Source organism: Perognathus longimembris, chromosome 16, assembly GCF_023159225.1.
Source record: "Perognathus longimembris pacificus isolate PPM17 chromosome 16, ASM2315922v1, whole genome shotgun sequence".
Classification (NCBI taxonomy): domain Eukaryota; kingdom Metazoa; phylum Chordata; class Mammalia; order Rodentia; family Heteromyidae; genus Perognathus; species Perognathus longimembris.
In genome coordinates, this window is record NC_063176.1 from 23,425,316 (window position 1) to 23,446,248 (window position 20,933).

The window sequence follows — 20,933 nt, forward strand, 5'->3', positions numbered from 1 at the left end:
TTCTCCTCCTGCTCCTGCCCAAAGGTGGTATTTAAAACAAATTCCACAGCACACACCAGAGGAAGTTTATATTGTCATTGCTTAATCTGTGCCAGGTCTGCAGTTACTAAAATAGAGGAATTGAGTTTCTAACCCATCAATCTAGCAGCTTCTGCAAGGATTAACTTCCCATCCTAAAAGCCCCATCTGTACAGCAAGTGATCCACAGCTGATCTTCCTGCCTATAATCAAAAAAGTGGGAGGATGACCTCAAATACATCAGACTGGTGAGTATGTGTCCATTAATTGCTTAAAAACTGTCTTCGATCTGGAAGCCATTCTCAGATTCCTGCCAGTGTCACTTATGTGTCACTATTGCAACTAGAGTAAAGAGTCTTTAAATATAACATTCATTAACAGTGAGGAGGAAAGAAAAGAGGCCAGAACACACAGATGCGTAGCTTGCTTCAAATCTTGGGTATGTAATGAGCATGTATATTATGGGGAGCAGGCAGATGGAATTCCAGTTGTTTGTATATGTGCCTCCTTGTTAATAAACTCAGTGAATTCACACTCTAAACAAACAAATGAATGAACACATTACCAGAAAAAGTCAGAAAATAGAGAATCAGCTCCAGATAAAGTAAATACATTTCTCATTTTAAGCAGCAGAAGGGTTCATTTGTTTTCTAAATATGTCCCAGCATGCAGTCAGGCTAAAAATTTAAACAGATAAAAAATTAATATTTGACTCATCAGCTGCAAGGATCCTCTGATATGTCATCCTGCAATCGGGAGGAATTTGCATGTGGTCATCACCCGGTGATGCTTTCTTCACATCACAATGGCCCTGCTTAGAAGATCAGAGAGGATTACCCACAATCATGTGATGGGATGACTTATTTTTCATTCTGGGGCCAAAGTAACAAAAGCTTGAAAAAAGATCCAACACCCCTTTATGATAAAAGCTCTGGAGAAGCTAGGAATACATGGAAACTCTTCAATATAATAAAGGTTGTGTATGACAAACGTACAGCCATCATTATTCTTAATGGTGAACAAATAAATCAGTCCCTCTAAAATCAGGAGTGAGACAAAGATGTGCACTCTCTTCATTACTCTCCAGTATAATACTGCAATGCCTAGGAAGAGCAATAAGGAAAAAAAAAACATAAAGGGGATCCAAATAGGGAAGGAAGAGGTGAAACTATCCCTCTTTGCAGATGAGATGATCCTGCACTTAAAGGACCCTATAGACTACTAGACTATCAGCTACTAGAGCTGATTCAAAACTCTGTTAAAGAAGCAAGATATAAAGTCAACCCACAAAAATCAGTAGCTTTTCTGTATGTCAAAATGAGAAGAACAAGACTGAAATCAGGAAAGCAACTCCATTTACAATAACCTTAAAAAGAAAAATACTTAAGAATTAACTTAACCAAAGATGTGAAGGACCTTTATAGTAAAAGCTGTAAAATTTTAAAGAAGGAAAGTGAAGACTTAAGCAAATAGCAAGCCCTTACATGTTCCTGAATCAGAAAAATTAACATTGTACAAATGGCAATACTATCCAAAGCAATGTACAAATTTGAAGAAATACCCAAAAAAATACCAAATTCTTCATTGAGATAGAGAAAGCAATCCAAAAATACATAGGGAACAACAAAAGACCCCAAGTAGCAAAAGCAATCTTTAGCCCACAGAATAGTGCCATAGTAGCAAAAGCAGCTGGGTACTAGCACATAAACAGGCCTGAAGAGCAAGGAAACAGAAAACCCATAAATACAACCTTTTAATATTCAATAAGGGATCCATAAACATGGGCTGGAAGAAAGGCAGCCTCTTCAACAAATGGTGCTGACAAAACTGGATATCCACATGCAGAAATCTGAAACTAGGTCCTTACATAACACCTTGTGCCAGCATCAATTCAAAATATATTTTAAAAGCTCAATGTAAGACCTGAAACCATGAAATGATTACAGGAAAGAGTAAGGGAAACATTAGGGCTTCTGGACACAGTTAGAAATTTTCTAAGTAAAAATCCTGAAGCAGAGCAGATCAAAGAAAGACAGGATTATCAAGACTGTATGAAACTAAAAAGTTGCTGCGTGACAAAAGACAAGCTAAAAAGACAGCCTACAGAACAGGAGAAAATGTTTGCCCAATATCCAGAATATACAAAGAACTTAAAAAGGCTAAACCACAAACAAACCAACAACTCAATTAGAAATAAAAATGGTCAACAGCCATATGAAGAAATGCATCTCTGGCCATAAAGGAAACACAAACCAAAACAATATTGAGATTCAACTTCACCCCAGTTAGAATGGCCATTGTAAACAAACAATAACAGATGCTAATGAGGATGTGTCCAAAAGGGAACCTTAATACACTGTTGATGGGAATGTAAACTTGTTCAGTCACTCTGGAAAGCAGTGTGGCAGTTCCTCAAGGTAATTAAACATACAACTACTCTATGATCCAGAAATTCCACTCCTAGGCATTTACTCAAAACATTGCAAACCAGGATACATACAGTAAAGCAATCAACAAACCATGTTTACTGTAGCATTATTCACTATAGCAAAGATATAGAGTCAGTGCAGATGCCCCTCAATGGATGACTGGATCCGGAAAATGTGGTAAATACACACAATGGGATTTTACTGATCCATTAGAAAGAATGGTATCCTTTGTAAAGAAAAGGAAAGGCCTGGAAAAAATTATGTTGGCTGAAGTAAGTTAGATCCAGAGAGACAAAGGAACCATGTTTTCCCTCACGTGGACACTAGATTAAGGTTACAAACTCATAACTAAATATGCTCCAAGTATATAGGTATACAAGTGCATAGAAATACATCAGCTGAAATACACTAGATTCAAGGGAGATCTCAAATAGTGTAGTTCCTTAGAAAGCCAAAATGAAAGTTCAGCCAAATAAAACACCAGGAAGAAGAGGGGGAAATACAGACAAGAATCCAGTGTGTATAATACAAAATTAAGAAGAATGAGGGGAAAAAGTGGATAGAGAAGGGATGAGTGACAATGTTGAAAGGAATAATACTGATCAAGATATATTGTGTTCATAAACGGCTTTGCTAAATCACAACTCCTTTGTCCAACTACCTAAAGATATAGGGAATAATTAGCACCGGTTTAGGAAAGACACAGCAGAGGATCACAAGAGCCCAATAGCTATACCCTTATGAACACATAAGATGATGCTAAGTGAAATGAACTCCATGTTATGGAAACGATTGTTATATCACAGTTGTAACTACTTTCAACATGCCATGTGTAACTGTAGCTTCAATTAACAATGATCGTCTGTATCACCCTCCTCTGATTGTACCTACACTATCTCTGTATCTTATCTGAGTATACTGGAAACTTTGTATACTGGTGTTAGAACTAGGAAATTGAAAGGGAATACCAAATTCGAGAGACACAGGGTAAAAAAAAAGACAAACAACTACAAAAGCAATACTTGCAAAACTGTTTGGTGTAAATGAACTGAACAACTCATGGGGGAAGGGGAAGGGAAAGGGAGAGGGGGTAGGGGGGAGGGGGAATGAGGGACGAGGTAACAAACAGTATAAGAAATGTATCCAATGCCCAAGGTGTGAAACTGTAACCTCCCTGTAATTCAAAATATTAAAAATTTTAAAATTTTTTAAAAAATAAATAAAAGGTTAAAAAATAAACAACAACAAAAAAAGCTTGAGGATACTAAACTAAACATATATTGTTGAAGTGATAACTTTAGATGTTGGTTTTATGGGCAATGACTCTTTAGCTGATAAATAAAGACCTATAAAGATAAATTGTGAGATTTTTTTTATCATAGTGTCCTATTAGTTGATTAGGTTCTTTTTATTTTTCATTCAAGGCTGTCACTCTACCACTTTCATTACTCTTTCACCTCTGGATTGTTGCTTATTCATAGGAGATAAGATTCTTATGAACTTTCTTGTCTCGGATGGCTTAGAACCTGTATCCTCAGATCTCAGCCTCCTGAGTAGATAGCATTACAAGCATGAACGAAGGGTCCCTTGCTTTGGTTATGTTCTTAGTGAAAATACATGAATTACATGAAGACATGAAAGTGGTTAAAACAATCAACACTTAGAGATGTTCTTCATCAGGTATGAAGAAAGAATTTTATGCTGAACCTGAGGGCTTGTAAAGGGAAGAGAATCTGAGTTCCAATGCCACTTTTCAAATTAATGGGGTTCAACTTGAGAGATAAATGCAGAAGGAATCTAAAAATAACAAATAGATAGCAAAGTAGAATCTCTTTCCCTTTCTCTGTTACTTTGAGCTCACACCAGCCAGATGCTCTTAAAATCATGTGCTTTTCTTTCTCTAAATCCTGAGTTTGTAAAAAAAAACCATAAAGCAAACAAAGAAAATCAACCATCCAAACAAGCAAACAAAATTTTCCTTTATTTCAGTGCCTGTGGCTATTGCTTTACTCTTAACAAATCAACCAAACTAAAAACACTACTACAGACTGACTGTATTGTTATGGGACTGTGATTTCTACCATGTTGACAAATACAATGTGTTGAAAAGGCTACAGTAAGAGGCAAGAACACAGAGTCTGAAGAGGGTGCAAGGGACATGGTGAGTGGCAGGATTAAATCTCAGGTTAGATGTCAATGCACATTGCCACTAAAGTGACATGAATACCACTCATCTTCATGTATCTTGACACATGGATGATAGATTGAGGTTACAAACTCATAGCTAAAATATGTTGCAAATGTATAGGTATACAAGTGCATAGAAATTTATCAACGGAAATACACTAGATTCAAGGGAGATCTCAAATAGTGTAGTGTCTTAGAAAGCCAATTTATATATTTCACTTTAGCTTAAAAACAGAGGATGGTTCTCTTCGAGCAGCATTTATGGCAAGATCACTGAGTACCAGGAACCATGGGAGGTATTGTAGGGAGGAGAGCATATCACTAGACTCAGAAGCCTTTCCTAGACATGTTCATGAAGAGATAACAAGAAAGCTGCACCCACAATGTGATGAGGGTTGAAGAAGGGTTAGAGAATACTTTATCCAAGGGGAGAAGGGAGGAACTTGAACTCTGTCAGTTATTTGATATTTAAAAATGCTGCTGGCTGAGAACATCCTTGTTAAGCACTGAAGAACACAGGCACACTGGGAGGGCATAGATAAGTAACAGAAATATTAAGGGTAGAGATTTGGATACTCACTCAGGGACCAAAGGAGACAAGACTATGGAAATCAGGCTGAGGAACTTATGTAGAAGAAACAGGGCATGGTGAAAAAGTTTTAGGCATCCAGGAGTGTTTTATAAGTCAGAACTGATGTTCAAGGAGAGTTACCTTCATTTGGAGAAGCAGTGGGAGGGCATTCAGCAAGGAAGAGACCAGTGGGAAAGCTGTCTAGGAAAAGTGAGTTTTGAGGTTTATTTTGCAATGTTAACAGAAACAAGGAAATATACCCATGAGCCATCGCACAGCTATAATCTGCCAAATGTGTCCATAATACATATATGGGATACGTGTAGTTAGTAAATAGGTATCAATCAATGGTTTTGAGTTTGTTTTAAAAACAAATCAGTACTGAGTGGACAAGAAAGTCAAGAGAAGAAAGAAACGGGCTTTTGATGACTAACACGGAATGTTTTCTCTGGAACTAAAAACCTTGGACTCTGCTACCTCCTATTAACTCTGAACTCTATGGCTCACAGACCAGCAGGTACAGGAACTTGAGTGCCTGGACTTGACCACTGTGGGACTTGGGATAGTCTAAGTTAAACATAGAAGTGTAGATTGAAGTCGTGGAAGATACAAAAATCCTAGAGGATGGGGATGGGAAAAAGTGCAGGGATACTCAAAAGAGAAAATCACACCTTGACATGATTATAGAATAAGATCTTTCAGATTGTATCAGTTAAAACTTCCACTCTCCTCAACCAAATAAGAACTTCTGGGCTGGGGATATGGCCTAGTGGCAAGAGTGTTTGCCTTGTATACATGAAGCCCTGGGTTCAATTCCCCAGCACCACATATACAGAAAATAGCCAGAAGTGGCTCTGTGGCTCAAGTGGCAGTGTGCTAGCTTTGAGCAAAAAGAAGACAGGGACAGTGCTTACCCAGGACTGGCAAAAAAACAAAACAACAACAACAAAAACCTGGTCACCTTTGGGATTTGAATGCCTACAATGTTATCATACATGTGTGCATAATTAGTGTAGAAACCATAGGAATACATCACCCAATAAAGTAAATAAGAAAGAAGGAGGGAAAAAAAAGTTGTTACCAGAAGAGAAAACAACTGACTTGAAGAACAGCTCATAGGGGGACTGGACGATAGGTTTCCCATGTGATAAACAAGGGAGATCCTCCCAAACAAAAGAAAAGGTGGCAAGTAGAAACTACAGGCTCATTAGAGGAGAAAATAGAAAATGTTTATTTGTTTTGTTTTAGCAGATGATCTAACTGCTGCTAAAAGGCCACAGTGGGCAAGATCTCAGAGTGTCAAAAAGAGAGAGGCAAATCAAATGACTACCAAGCAGAGTAGGCCCAATAAGAACTAGATCAAGCAGTGAGGCCGATGACACCGAAGTCACATGTGTGCTCGCTGAAGTGGCCGTTGTTTGGTTGTCAGGCCCAGCTCAATGGCTTACCAGCTGCAAACTGTGGTGAATGGCTTCAACTCTCCTAATTCTAATGTCATACCAATTTTGGATATGGTACTAATCACAAGACCCAGACCTCAGGGCTGTATCACCGAATAAATAAGATAATGTATATGAAGAGCCTGTAGAGAACAGGTGCTCAATACGCATTTATTATTCTTTATCTATAGCTATTAGGTATGGAACTGACATTTATGCTGATAATCATACTTATAGGTAAGTCACTGTCTTCATCCACTATAGGTAAGTCAAAGAGATTTATACCTGCCTAAGGAAAGCAGGCAAGTATAGCCTTGGGCTTTCGTGCCTGTAGCACTGAAGAGTACAGCGCTATCCAATTCAGCTGTGTTCTATTAACACAGACTCACAAAAGCCATCTCTGCAATTCAGGCCTGACACATAGTTTTCTCAAAGACATTAGCAACCTTGACCTTACTGGGAGCCTTTTGGCTGAAGTTTACAAGGTTTTTCTGTCATTATCAAAGTGGGGTATGGGATTGTTTAGTAAAAGTCACATGAAGGAGAAAATACAAGTTGTTTTTGCTTTCATTTATTTTTTAATTTAGGAAGGTCTCATAAGTATAGTGCACGTTAACGTTTCTGAAAGAAAAATCTCAAAGAAAAGAAATGCCTTGAAATATTCAATCATCCCTCTGCAGACAGTATGATCTCTTAAATAAAACACAAATCCAGAGCACAAAGAAGAGATAATCATTGAAAATTCCAGAGAGAGATTGGATATACAATTCATAGTTCAAGAACTGGGAGATAGGGTGACATGATGAGAAATAAGAAAAGAAAGTGCATTACAAAAGAAGAAGATAAGGAAAATAAAGAAGCAAGTGTTAAAAAAAATACTTGGCACAAGAAAATTGAAAAACTATAGAGATAGAATCCCAGAACTAGAAGAAGAAGAAGAAGAAGAAGAAGGTGAAAAAGACAAGATAAGCCCCAAGATAACTGAATACCCCTTAGGCATTAAAAATGACAATCACGTGTTTTTTCCCAACATTTCCAACACAGAGAAATATGCAAATAATGGTATATTTAGGAGGAAATAAAACCAAAGAATTACATAGCTGTTGACTACAACTATGAAAATCCAAGTATATGTACATTTAAAGAGAGTAAAGCAAGTGGGAGTAACATAAATTATTAAAATTTAGTAGGTGTTAATGGTTTCCATTAAAGTTATTTCAGTTAATAGGAATAATACATAACAGAAATATATGGACACATGCCTATCTAAATCAGCTTATTTAGCATCAAAACCAACTAGCAAGTTCTTTCAGCTTTTCCCAGCAGTGCCTCTCTCAGCCCCTTATTTTTCATACCAATCCTTGTCATTCCACCTAATCAAAACAACAATCTGAGTCTCCCATTGTGTGTGCGCATTGTGACACACAACAACTGATTATGTAGGTTCTGTAATCACACTCCCCAAGTTCAAATCTTGGCTTTCTTACTCCCAACTTATGCCATTTTTGAGCCATATTAAAGCCAGTGGCTTTACATGTAAAATGGAGGTAAGATCAGTAGCTACTTTGGAGATCATTGTGAAAACAACATGGTAAATTCATTCAAAGCAATTAGCATGGTGTTTTTTATGTAATAAGTCATCAGAACTATCACCTATTATTACACCCAGGCAAAGATCCCTGGCAGAGAACCTGAGCCAGACAATGGCAAGTAGTATGTAATGGGTAGGAGTAATCCACCCACTAGGAATTACAATGTAGAAGAGGACAAGAGGACAAATGAGCTAAAAAGACACTTCTCAAAAGAAAAAGTAAAAATGTCCAATAGACACATCAAGAAATGCTAAATATCTCTGGCCATAAAGAAAATGTAAATCAGGGGCTGGGGATATAGCCTAGTGGCAAGAGTGCCTGCCTCGGATACACGAGGCCCTAGGTTCGATTCCCCAGCACCACATATACAGAAAACGGCCAGAAGTGGCGCTGTGGCTCAAGTGGCAGAGTGCTAGCCTTGAGCGGGAAGAAGCCAGGGACATTGCTCAGGCCCTGAGTCCAAGGCCCAGGACTGGCCAAAAAAAAAAAAAAAAAAAAAGAAAATGTAAATCAAAACAAGACTGAGATTCCACCTCATTCCAGTTAGAATGGCCATCAACAATAATACAAACAATAACAGGTGCTGGCACAGATATGGTAGGAATGTAAACTTGCTCACTCTGGAAAACAATGTGGTGATTCATCAAAAAACAAAACATACAACTACACTATGATCCAGTAATACCACTCTTGAGCATTTATCCAAAGGATTTCAAAGCAGAATACCGTAAAGTCATTTGTAGAATCATGTTCACTGCTACACTATTCAACATAGTCAAGGTATCTAAACAGCCCAGATGCCCCTCGATAGACAAATGAAGCAAGAAAATGTAGAATATATATACAATGGAAGTTTGCTCACCTATTAGAAAGAATGATTATTGCATCATTTGGAGAAATCTATTAACACGTTAAAAATCATGTTAAGTGAAGTCAGGCGCAAAAAGACAAAGGATATGTTTTCCCCTCTCACATGGGGAAGCTAGAATTAATTTGTACATGTACTAATAAACACTTCTAGGTTGTATCCAAGTGCACTCAAATATATTAGTTAAACATGGTATTTTCAGGTGAGAATTCAAACATGTTATAACTCCTTAGAAAAAGTCAGAGTCCAACAAAAATAATTATCAGGAAATGGGTACTTGAAAGGTGCAAAGTGGGGTCAAAGAGAGAGAGGAGACAAAGAAAGGAATATAGTTATAAAATTCAATGCATATCTTACAAAATTAGGAAAATTTAGGGGAGGAGTGGGGTTACAAAGGATGAGTAAAAATGATGAATGGGGTGAAATCAATCAAGATGCATTGTATTAATAAATTGATAATAATAATAATAATAATAATAATAGTAGTAGTAGGAACCCTCCTACTACTGTTACTGAACCCAAATTCTTGGATAAATAAACTGACTTCCATTGTCAAACTTACTTGGCCAATAATCTTCGTTGCATGTAAACCCTTCAGAGTTCAATGAGATACTACAGACAAATGCTCAGAGTAATATTTCTTTCCTGATACTTGTTTTCTTCAGCTTATAGTCTCATATAGATTTGTAGAGAAAAGAGCACCAACATTTAAAAATTATTGCACAACCAGTAGCACGGAGTTCCATCATCCTAACTATCCAACCAGTCAGTCTTGTTCTCTGTGATATTACTCTCTGTATTCTTGTCTTTTTATATAAGAACACAGAAACATAGCTAACCTATTAGGCATTCCACAAAGCCCAAGGCATATTTTTTTAATGCATCTGCCATTGGACATTTCTGCCTTGGGTTTTTATCTGTTTTCTTTTTAGTTTCAACCTTTTCTTTGAACAGGAAAAAGCTTTTGGCTAAGAAAGAGAAGTGGAAACAGCACTCCAGGCTTTAGAAATTTTGGATAAAGCTGAGATGTAAGCTCCCAGCTATCTCCAGCACTTAACCATGTCTGTTAGGCTCATCTGCATTCCTTCCTTTCACCCCAGTTGATTTACTTATTCTGGAAGCCTTCAGTCCTGGCCCAAATCTCACCAGCTATCTATTTGCTTTGATAGACTTGAAGGGGAAAAATAATCTCCACCTATGACATCTTCGTATGTGTGAACACATTGTGGTTACTGGACCTATTTCTTGTCTGTGTGATAGATTAGGTGAGATTTTCTTTCTTAAACAACTAAGTACGATTAAAAGGTCTCCAGTGATGTTCTTGGGTACAGTTCACATAGAGAATAAATCCCATCACTGTGGATAGCACTCAAACACAGCCAGGGGGAGGGCATGATGCTTCCCAGGGCCTCTGATGACCTTGGACTTCCTAAGGATGCTGAATGAACACTGCATGGAGGTCATGCGATGAGGTGCATTATCCTTTGCTTGCTTTGTAATTAATGGCTTTGCCTCATACCTTCCTGAGTTTAGAACAAAGTCATTTAAACATTTGTAAAGTTAACTATGACCTGACTAACTCAGCAATACTTCAGTTTTAAAACAATATGATATTTCTGGAAATCATGTGCAGGGTAAGAATAAGCTATCTGATGAGTTCCTAGTAGCTTTAATAAGAAAGCTATTTGTTTCTCCCTTCAACCTCTTCTTGGACCGCTACCGCTGATGTCCAACTTTGAGTTATTTCAAGTTCAAATTGTCCAAGTATAAGTACACAGAGTTCCTCACTGCCTCTTAAACCTACTTCTGCCCTTGGTAAGTGGTTGCAACCGTGCCTCGAATTTCCAGGAAACCTAGAAACCATCTATGAAGCTCTACCTCCCTTCTCACCAGCACTAAGACATCAGTTTCTGTTGCTTCTGTTAACAGTTAAACCACAAGAAACTGTTATTCTTTGCTTACTAGTGCCCATACAATAGCAGTCAGCCACTGTTCAACCTAAGGTATCATTTGTACCTAGGAAAGCAATGACTCCTTCCCTTCATCTCACAACAATTTCTTCATTGATAGCCTTGATCTCTTGTCTGGAATTCTGCAAAGGCCTTTCTGCTCTAGTGTCATCATCTTCTAAGATGTCTTTAGATCTTTCTCTTCACAGAAATTATAGCCACGACACTTCTTGCCTAAAACCTTTGAGAGACATTGAGAGCCTTATGAAACCAAAAGACTCTTAAACCAAAAGATTCTGATTCCTTCTACATAAAATCTCACCGTTCCTGTGCCCAGGGCTGGCATTCTACCTAGCCTTTCTGAGTCACTGAGTAACTGAACTGTAATGGATTTCTGGATTGCTCTACACTTCAACTCTCTAATTCTCACTCACCTTTCAGGTCCATTGTGAAATGCTCTGGAAACCTTTCCTACATACTCATGTACACCATCTAGTTGGTGGGGGGAGGGGTTCTGTCACAAAGGCTCATCTCAGATCTTAGGCTGTGTAGTAATATATTAATTACGTATCCCCTTCTATAATGAGCTGACCTGTGCCCTTTATAAATTCACATGTTGCAACCCAAATATTAAACACTTACAAGTACCATTGTATTTAATACAGGTAGGACAAATATAGACGTAATTAAATTAAAATGACCTACGAGTTGGACCCTAATCTAAACAGATTGCTGTACTTCTAAGGCAGAGGGAATAGAATGAAGAAACAAGAGGGTCCATGTATACTCCAAAGAATCCTTAGAGAAAATCAACTCTTCCAGTGCCTTGATCTTGGATTTCTAGGCTTTATAAACATTTATAAAGTAAATGCTGGTTATCAAAGTCATCCAGACACTGGTGAGTAGCCCTAGCAAATTAATATAACTTCCCTCACTAAGCTAAGTTTTTGAAATACAAGTAACACATCTTATTCATCTTTGTATCACCTGAGCTCAGGGCAATGGTCCAAGTTAGCATGAACCATTGTAAGAAGAAACACTGGATGAATGAGCAAATGAACGAAAGTGTCGCCATGCAACAGAGAAAAGGAAAGTGTTAAGAAATGTTGGCCTAGTGCAGTGGCTCTTAACTATAATCCTAGCTACTCAGGAGATAGAATTAAGAGGATCATGATTCAAGGCCAGCTCAGGCTGAAAGTTTATAAAATCCCATCTCAACCAATAGCTGGGGATGGTGGTATACACCTGTCATTTCACTTGTGACAGGAAATGAATAAGGAGCTAGTTCAGGCTGATGTGGGCAAGATTCCAAATCCTATCTCAAAAAATAACCAGAGCAAAGAGAACTAGAGTCATAGCTCAGTCAAGTGCCTACCTAGCAACTACAAAGCTCTCAGTTCAAAATCCACTACCCTCAAAACAAAGATAAAAATGAATATGAGGAAAAGATGAGAAGATAAAAGAAAAAGAAAGAAAAGTGACAAGATGAAAATAAAAGGAAAGGAAAGAAAGAAAATGAAAGAAGGAAAGAAGAGAAAGGAAAAGAGGAAAAAGAGGAAGAGAAACAAAAAGGAAGAAAAGGAAATGTTTATATTTACTGACAAGGTACAGTTTGAGGTCAGTACACTTCCCTTAAAAGTTCAACAACCAGAACTACTAGTCAAATTTCTCTGTAACAAACATGATCATACCAACCCTTACTCAAAGGATTTCCATGCACAAGATAAGGGCCATGTTATTCAATTACTACCTTATTAACTACTTAGTTCAACTAATTCCCAGGACAGCCAAAGTTTGTCCTTTCCAGCTCATTTTAGTGGGACCTGTTCTGAGACTGGGGACTTCTAGAGTCATTTAGTTCAATCCCATGATTCCATATTTTAAAGGTCCTCTATTAGCCTTAAAAATTAATGCAACTCCTAATCACCTAATTTACTATCAAAGAGTGCTCTGGACATTGGAGAGGACAGAGCTCATTAAACATTAAAATTTTCCAATCTTCTATATAAACATTTATTTATAAAATATGTCCCAGCATAAAATTTTAAGAGTTCACACACAGAATAGATTAGAAATGCACAAGCCATCATGAAGATATAGATCAGGTGCTACCTTCCCATTCTTCTCCCTGCAGCTCATCACTCCTTGCTCTACCTCATTCTTTCAAACAACTTGCAGATTTCTCAATTTTACATACACTTAATCAAGCTGGAGCTCTTTGTAAAACTTTGCTAGCATTCAAGATTCAGTTTGGTCTTTTGAGCTTGACACCTCAGGTTCTCTACACTCTGATTTCCAATTCATATTTCCCAGACATTTAAAAAAATCTAATATGGGGCTGGGAATATGGCCTAGTGGCAAGAATGTTTGCCTCCTACACATGAAGCTCTCGGTTCGATTCCCCAGCACCACATATATGGAAAACGGCCAGAAGGGGCACTGTGGTTCAGATGGCAGAGTGCTAGCCTTGAGTGGGAAGAAGCCAGGGATGGTGCTCAGGCCCTGAGTCCAAGCCCCAGGACTGGCAAAAAAAAAAAAAAAAAAAAAAAATCTAATATGGTTTAAACCATGGTCTTCAACAATATCATAGTCTTCCCTCATAACTAATGGCCATAAATGTCTCTCACCTGTTTCACCTCTTGGCCTGCTTTCTGGTGGAACCATTTCCACAAAGTGTACCTGACTTCACTCTGTCTAACTTAAATGCTTGCTGTTCTTCTAGAAGCATCTTAAGTACCAGCTCCATGATACTTCCTATGTCTTGCTACTTCTATATTCTCATCCTCTCATGTCTGTAAGTGTTAACTAAACATAAATGGCTTGTTAGTCTTTGATAACTGTGTCTTCAGTTCATCTTCTTAAGTAGCCTGAAAGATCTCTTGTTCCCTGCCCCCTTCCACAGCAACTTGGAAACTTGTGCTTACTGGGTTCACAGCTACTATTCATTAATTTTTTTTTTACTGTGTGCTATGGCTTGAATACAATTTAGATTCTCCAAAACCCCATAGGGCTTAAAGACTTGGTTTCCAGGGGTGGTGGTATTGAAAAGTGGTAAAAGCTTCGGTGGCCTGTGGGGACATCTTTGGGTCACTGGGGCACCCTTTTAGAGAAGACCATGGGACTTTATCTCTCCCTTTGACCTCCTGTTTGGCAATGTACACTTTGTACACATGTAATGCGTCACCAAAAGTAAGCAAAAGTCAGTGCCAGGTCCTTCACTCTAGCAAAATTCACAGCTAAATAAACCTTTTTCTCTTTATATGTTAGCTGCCTCCAATGTTTCATTATAGCAACACAAAGCTGACTAATACATTATCAGGGTAGCTGCTCCTTTGATTCCTCAAGTAAAGGTCAGAAGTTAAATGCAAATGAGAGCTACACTTACAAGTTCTATTAATAGTCATTCCCTGGTGTCACCACTCTCCTTAGGGAATAGAAGTAATATTTACCATTTTCTCACTTCCAAAGACAGTTCTGAGTACAACTGACAGAACTAACAATAGACTTACATTCTATTGCCACTGGGGAGGGCTTATAGTTGCTCCTCCTTTCTTTCAGTGCTGGGGATGTAATATAGGGCATATGCTCTGCCACTGAGTTATGTCCCCAGCCCTCCGACGACTCTTCAGTCCAGACTCTGAGCTTCTACTTTCGGTTATCTCCAAAATATTCCTACATAGTCTCTATGACTGTGCATTCACACTGAATTGTATTAGTTTTCAGCTATAGCTCTGAACTTGACATTTTTCTTCTGTTTTCTCAGGGCACAGAGTTAACCCCAATGCCTTTAGATCATGTGCAAAAAGGAATAGAACACCTTAGACTATGGCAGCACCTGCCACACTTGGAGCACTGCCATTGGCTTACTCCCACCAGACTAGACAAGAGAGATATCCATGGCACCCTGAAGATACCTACGGGACACTATGATCCAGGCAATCACCTGAATGTCCTTCTAGTCTGAGGACTGGTCTTACAGCCAAGTCACATTCTACCAGGTCCTAGCTGGTTCACCTTTCTCATCCACACAAATGGGAAATGCCTACAATGCCTCCCACTCAAGCCATTCGGAGCTAGGATAATGGTTGCTAGAGGCAAATTTCTGTGAATTTCCTCTACAACTTAAGGGAGAGGTAAAAAAAAAAATCACATAACAAAAATCCACAAACTTTATACTCCGCTCTTCAGAGTAAGCTCTGGCACAATCATTGCTTTACTCACGTTTCTCCTTGTATTCTGAGCCTCTATTAGTAAAAACTCAAAGGAAGAGTTTTCTATGTTCTTATATGAACAGAGAGGTCAACACAAATGAGCTATGACACAATTGTTACTGAAATTTCAGGAAGTTTTCTTTTCTTTTTCTTTGAGATGTGAGTTCTAAAATGAAGATTAAAAAAAAATCCAATCTCCCAAAATAAATGGTCTACATTTGGGCCCACAGCAAAGCTTGTCTGTGGCAAAGGCAGGAGATACTATAGACAAAAGCAAATTTTGAGATACATTTTATGGCCTTAAAATGAAGCCTCTATATGCATATAAAGGTATCACATTCGTCTTCTATTAATAGGACCTTCTAAGATATTTTTTTCAGAAGTGGTAAGTGTTATTATAAAGGCTATTTGAGTTCACAAATATTTACAAAATGCCCAAGACAAACATTGAGGGGGATTTCCACACTAGAAAAAAGATCCCCAAATCTGAGCCCCAAGGACAAACAGAAGAGCCTCTCGGGCCTTGTCTAAGGTACCAGGGAAATTGGTTGGAAAGGCTTCACTCACCAGCACAGTACCCCACAAGGTTGAGGAACTGCTCCTCCTTACAGCTGGTCTTGCAGTGCCCACTGGAAAGAGTGACATGAGGGTGACAGGAGAGACAGTCAGATTCCAGTGGCCCATTGCACTGTCTACAGGTTGGGTGGCATTCTAGGAAGAAAAACAAACCAGAATTGGAATTAGCAGCTCAGCATATAAATTCATGGAGTATGCAATGCAGTCCATATATTTCTAGCTCTAGTCATCTTCTAAAGATTCCTGTCCAAGCCAGGAACATCTCCATCCCAGACTGAGAGATGATACTTCTGGGCTCAATGAGAATTCTGCCCACAGGAAAAACATGGAATCTAGAAGTGTTAAGACTTGAGCCATTAAATTACACATTCCAGAGGAACCAGGGTGGCTCCCCTCACTGGTGTAAATAAGGAAGTTGTAGAATAGAGTCACAGAGCAGATTTGTAAGTGCTTAGACTCCTCTACTCCAAAATACGATGATTCAAAGACAGTGGGAGCTTTGCTTCCCAGGAATTCCTCACAGACAAGGGGAGTGGAGGCATAGTGAATGAGGCTGAGATATTTTACTAAAGTGAATTGCTAGTTCTGCTCTCTTTCCGCCCCAAGTAGCATTCCTGTTTTATCAGCTATACCTAATTAAAATGAGAAGAACAAAAAATGTCCTGTTTCAGGGAGGTTATCATAAGTTGCATCTGAAGTCCAATTTCTTAGACAAAATTATGTTAAAACTACGTCTGCCCGAGGGGGGTAAAACACCAAGTTAACAAGAGGCACAGCACTGCAAAAAAAAAAAAAAAAAGTGAGTCACTGTCTTAAAGATAAGGATAGCAAGGAATCAAAGAAGGTCACAGCTGCAGCCGCAAGTGCATGGCAGGAGATTTAAGAATTTCTTTGCCAAGAATGAGCAAGTCTAAGTGTGTCTGATTCCAAGGGGTGAAGGTGAGGCACAGGAGTGGAAGAGAGCCTGCTGGGGCTGATGAATGCTCTCCTGGCACATGGGTAGAAATCAGACACAAATATCAAGTAAAACCAACTGCCTCTTGCTTCTGGCAAGGGGCCAGAGAAAGACAGAGAAAGAGAGAGAGCAAGGGTGGAGGAGAGAGACAGTGACAGAGAGACAGAGGGAGGGAGGGAGAGGAAGAGAGAGAGAGAGAAGTTGTAAATTTTTAGGAAATAAAATAAATTTGAAAAGCAAGCAAGAAAATGAACACCTTCTTAGAAGAAGGGTACTATCATCCCTTCTGCATTCCTTAGTCTTTCAACTTTGAAAATACCCAGCAAAAGATTGTGTGGATTCTCAATGATTTCCTACCACCCACTTCTTCCTCCCTGACAGAATATTTCTAGCAATCTGGTGCCCTGCCACTGGTGGTACCATCCATCTGCTGATTTCCTACAGATAGAGAAGAGTTAGAGCTACTCAGAACTTTTCTTCCTCCAGACAGTTTTATACAGGGAGACTGCCTGGGCTGGATGAAAGCTCCTGAGGATAGAAAGAGCTTTCAAGGGCAGCCCTAATGACAGAGAAACCTTCCATTGCCTGCAGAGCTTGATAGAGTACTCAAAGTAAAGCAACTCACCATGAGCCTACAGAAATTAAAAGGTATTTGGGAAAAGGGAAAAAAATTCCAGAATTTAAAAATATGAGCTTCAGTCATCCAATTTTGTACTTGCTCTAAATTTCTTCCTTGGAATTTAAGACTAGATGAATTTAAGAAATGTTAATTTATTTGAAAACATCTTTTTAATTTTTGTCAAGGTGATGTATATAGGGGTTATAGTTATATATGTAAGGTAGTGAGTAAATTTCTTGTCAAACTTCTTACCCTCTCCCTCATTTTTCTCCCACCTTCCCTCCTCCCCATTTCTCCCCACTCCAAGTTGTACAGTTAGTTTAAAACATATTGTTTTGTAAGTATTGCTATTGCATTGGTTTGCCCAGTTGTCTCACCAATTTGATGTTCCCCTTTCTTTCCCCAATTCAGGCAAACATATATACACTACACAGGGTACCAAAATCAAACACAGTGACAATGGGGGCTAGACCATAGGGAAGATAAACAGAAAAAAAAATAATTTCACATAATACATTAAAAATAACAACAATGATAAACTGCTTGTTTCCATATCTTGGAGTTTATTTTGCTTAGCATCATCTTATGTGATCAGACGTACATAGCTATTGAGCTACTGTGACTTTCTGCTATATTTTATAAATTTATTATAAGTTTCCTGATTGCAGAGATACATAGAATATAATTTCATTGCAATGAGTATTTTCCTATCTACTAACCCCAAATGTCTATTTTTGGAAGTCAAATAGGACTCACAATAGAAGGTTTTGTCTTTTTCCATGCCTGTATAATGCTGTAATGAGGTGCTTAAGTTTTACCCTTCTGTCAATTCCAATAAAACTCTGTACTAATCTAAATTAGCAATTTCCAGAATTTCTGTTACTGGAGTAGAAGGTGCTCTTAAAAATCATATTGGAATGGCATCCCTCCCCCCAAAAAGGAAAGATGTTTACCTTTCTCCCCTTTTGCTCTATTCTGCTATAGACTTGGGAAGTGAAGCTGAGAATTGCAGTGAGCTGTGCTAAATGCCTAGTCTTTTACAAATGCTTTCTTATCTGCAGTAGCTTGTCTCCAGGGCAACCACCATCAACATCACCGTTCATTGTATACAGAAGCTATTCCCCCACTTGCACCTTCTGTTTTGGTCTCCAGGAACATTCATTGCTGGAAAGGAGCTAACATTGTGGGGACTACCATGTTGTGAGGAAGCTCAATTAGATTTAAGGAAACTCTTAAGAGTAAGCGACTTTTCATGACTGCATGTCACCTACAGAAGCCTAACAGAGAACTGTCCATCAACCCCACAACTAGAAAAAACAATGACCAATTGTTTTTAAGATAACTATAACAAAAAACACAGACAGACAGACAGAGAGGAGAAGGAAAGAAATTAAAAGACCAACTTTGATTCCTATAGTATCTCAAGACTCAAATTTCAAATCCTTCCTCCACTTCTTTTGTAAAAAGAAACAAGAAACCAGTAGAATGATAAAGGAGTAGAGTTGTATTCCACCATGAAAAGTAACCATATATATATATATGTACATATATATATGTGAATATATATGTATATATTTATAGTTTTTATATCACAAAAATTACTTTTGATTTAGTGTTTGGGAAGAAGAAATAACTTTAAAATGCATAGTTGTAGCTACCAGTCAACCATGAAATGGCTTCTCAAAAGGTAAATCTAAAAGGAACACATTACTGAGTAAGTTGTTGCTTTGACCCTCACCTTCAAACTCCTATGCTTTTTTTTTCTAATTTGAACTTGCAAACCTGCTACAATGAGCACATAGTCCTATGATAATGAGAAAAAATGTTTAAACTTTAAAAACAGCCAGAGTAACGAAGAATGGTGCTGAACTAAGTTCAAAGTTCTTAAAGGACATAAAAATCATTATTTAAATTATGAGGGGATTTCTCTTCCTAGAACATGATCTTCCAGCTAAGAGAAAACTCAGTTCACAGTTTATTCAAATATTATAGTCTCTAGAGCAAAGCTGGTTCTAATCTTCCTCTTCAACTATGATTCACTATTGGAAGAAGAAAATTTCACTCATTCTTCTTACTCCATACTGTTTACACATGCCAAATTGAAGACAAGAATTTAGAGCCCAACCCCAGTTCCTGGTATGACAAGGTTTCTAATTACAGTGTCTGTATGCATTGTGCAGAGAAAACACAAGGACAGGAACTCTGTCCCAGCATGTTACATACTCACCTGTGCAACTACCTTCCTGGTTAAAGTAGCCCTCGGGGCACTGAGAGAAACATAGCCCATCCAAAAGTACATGAGAAGACTGGCAGACTGTGCAGTTTTGGGAGCTCTTTCCTGAACACATGAGACAGGACTGGTGGCAAGCTGGGAGAAAGACAAAGAAGAAGGGACAATCAATAAAGCCCTATATACAGCAGAGAACAAATCTGTCTCTCCTGTTAACATGCTTGGTTGGAATATGATGTTCATTTGGTTTTCCAAACAACAGAACATGAATCTTTCATAATTTCTTGAAATGATGATTTCTTTGAAAGAAAGAACTTGTAGAAGCCAGAGGAAGGCTACAAAACACAAACATGAGCACTTGTAGAAATATCCATTTCCTTCTTCCCAAGGTCCCATTCTCAGAGAAACTGGAATAAAGAACAGGAAGCTGCAAACACAGCTCTCTCTCCCTAGGGAGAGCTATCACTAGATGTCCCTTACTTATCAGGTTGCTCAAGTGAAACCCAAGAGGTGGTAGAGCTGTATTTAACAACTTCAAATGGTTTATGGGCTTTCTACTCTGTGATAGAAGCTGTACATTCCCAAATGGTAAGAACTGGTCAACATTCAGAGCTATTTAAAATTAGTTGCAACAGAGAGACAGGCAATAGCTGGAACACAATGAATGTGGGAAAGAAACTAGCAGAATCAGAGCATTAAATCATAGCTCTATGTGAACTTGACAGAGTTAGTGATTTCTCCAGGCACCTGCTTTCTCATCTATAAAACACAGACACAAACAGTGCATACTGCACACAGTGTTATGGACACTAATTGGATTGATGTATGAAAAATACTTAGAATAGCATTGGACACATAGTAAGACCCCAATAAATCTTAGTTCTATATATTAACATACAGTGCTATGTTATAAGTACCCATAGGTATAAAGAGAATAACACAGCATGGAGAAGAAAAATATCTCTGTTTGCCTTCATCAGACCTTTAAGGATAAAGATCAACAATTGCCTTATTTCCCATGGATGGTAAATGTGTTCATCCTGCTGTTTTATCTGCTCAATTTCTAACGGATACATGGGACAATGCAGGTCCTGGAGAGAAGGCCCTTCCCCAGGGCTAGATTACTACAGATAGTAAATGATTTGCTTGGGAGTATTCCATAATGCAATCTAACTAATCAGAACCCATACCTCTAACACTTCCCTACAAACTCTCTTACATGCTAAGTCACAGTTCTTATACTTAAGCCCAGGGGCCCACCTCATACATTTGTTGGCCATATTCTGTCC

General features: G+C 38.3%; 1 protein-coding gene across 6 annotated transcripts in view; it reads right to left on the bottom strand.

Annotated features, from left to right (window-relative positions):
- Positions 1 to 20,933, bottom strand: part of Fras1 (Fraser extracellular matrix complex subunit 1) — a 423,435-nt gene that overhangs the window by 171,604 nt on the left and 230,898 nt on the right. For all 6 annotated transcript variants that reach the window (XM_048364092.1, XM_048364090.1, XM_048364089.1 and 3 more), the window contains exons 19-20: positions 19,642 to 19,782; positions 15,832 to 15,975 (exon numbers count right to left, since the gene is read on the bottom strand). In XM_048364092.1, coding sequence (XP_048220049.1) covers positions 15,832 to 15,975; positions 19,642 to 19,782 — 285 coding nt within the window. The remainder of the gene's footprint in view (positions 1 to 15,831; positions 15,976 to 19,641; positions 19,783 to 20,933) is intronic.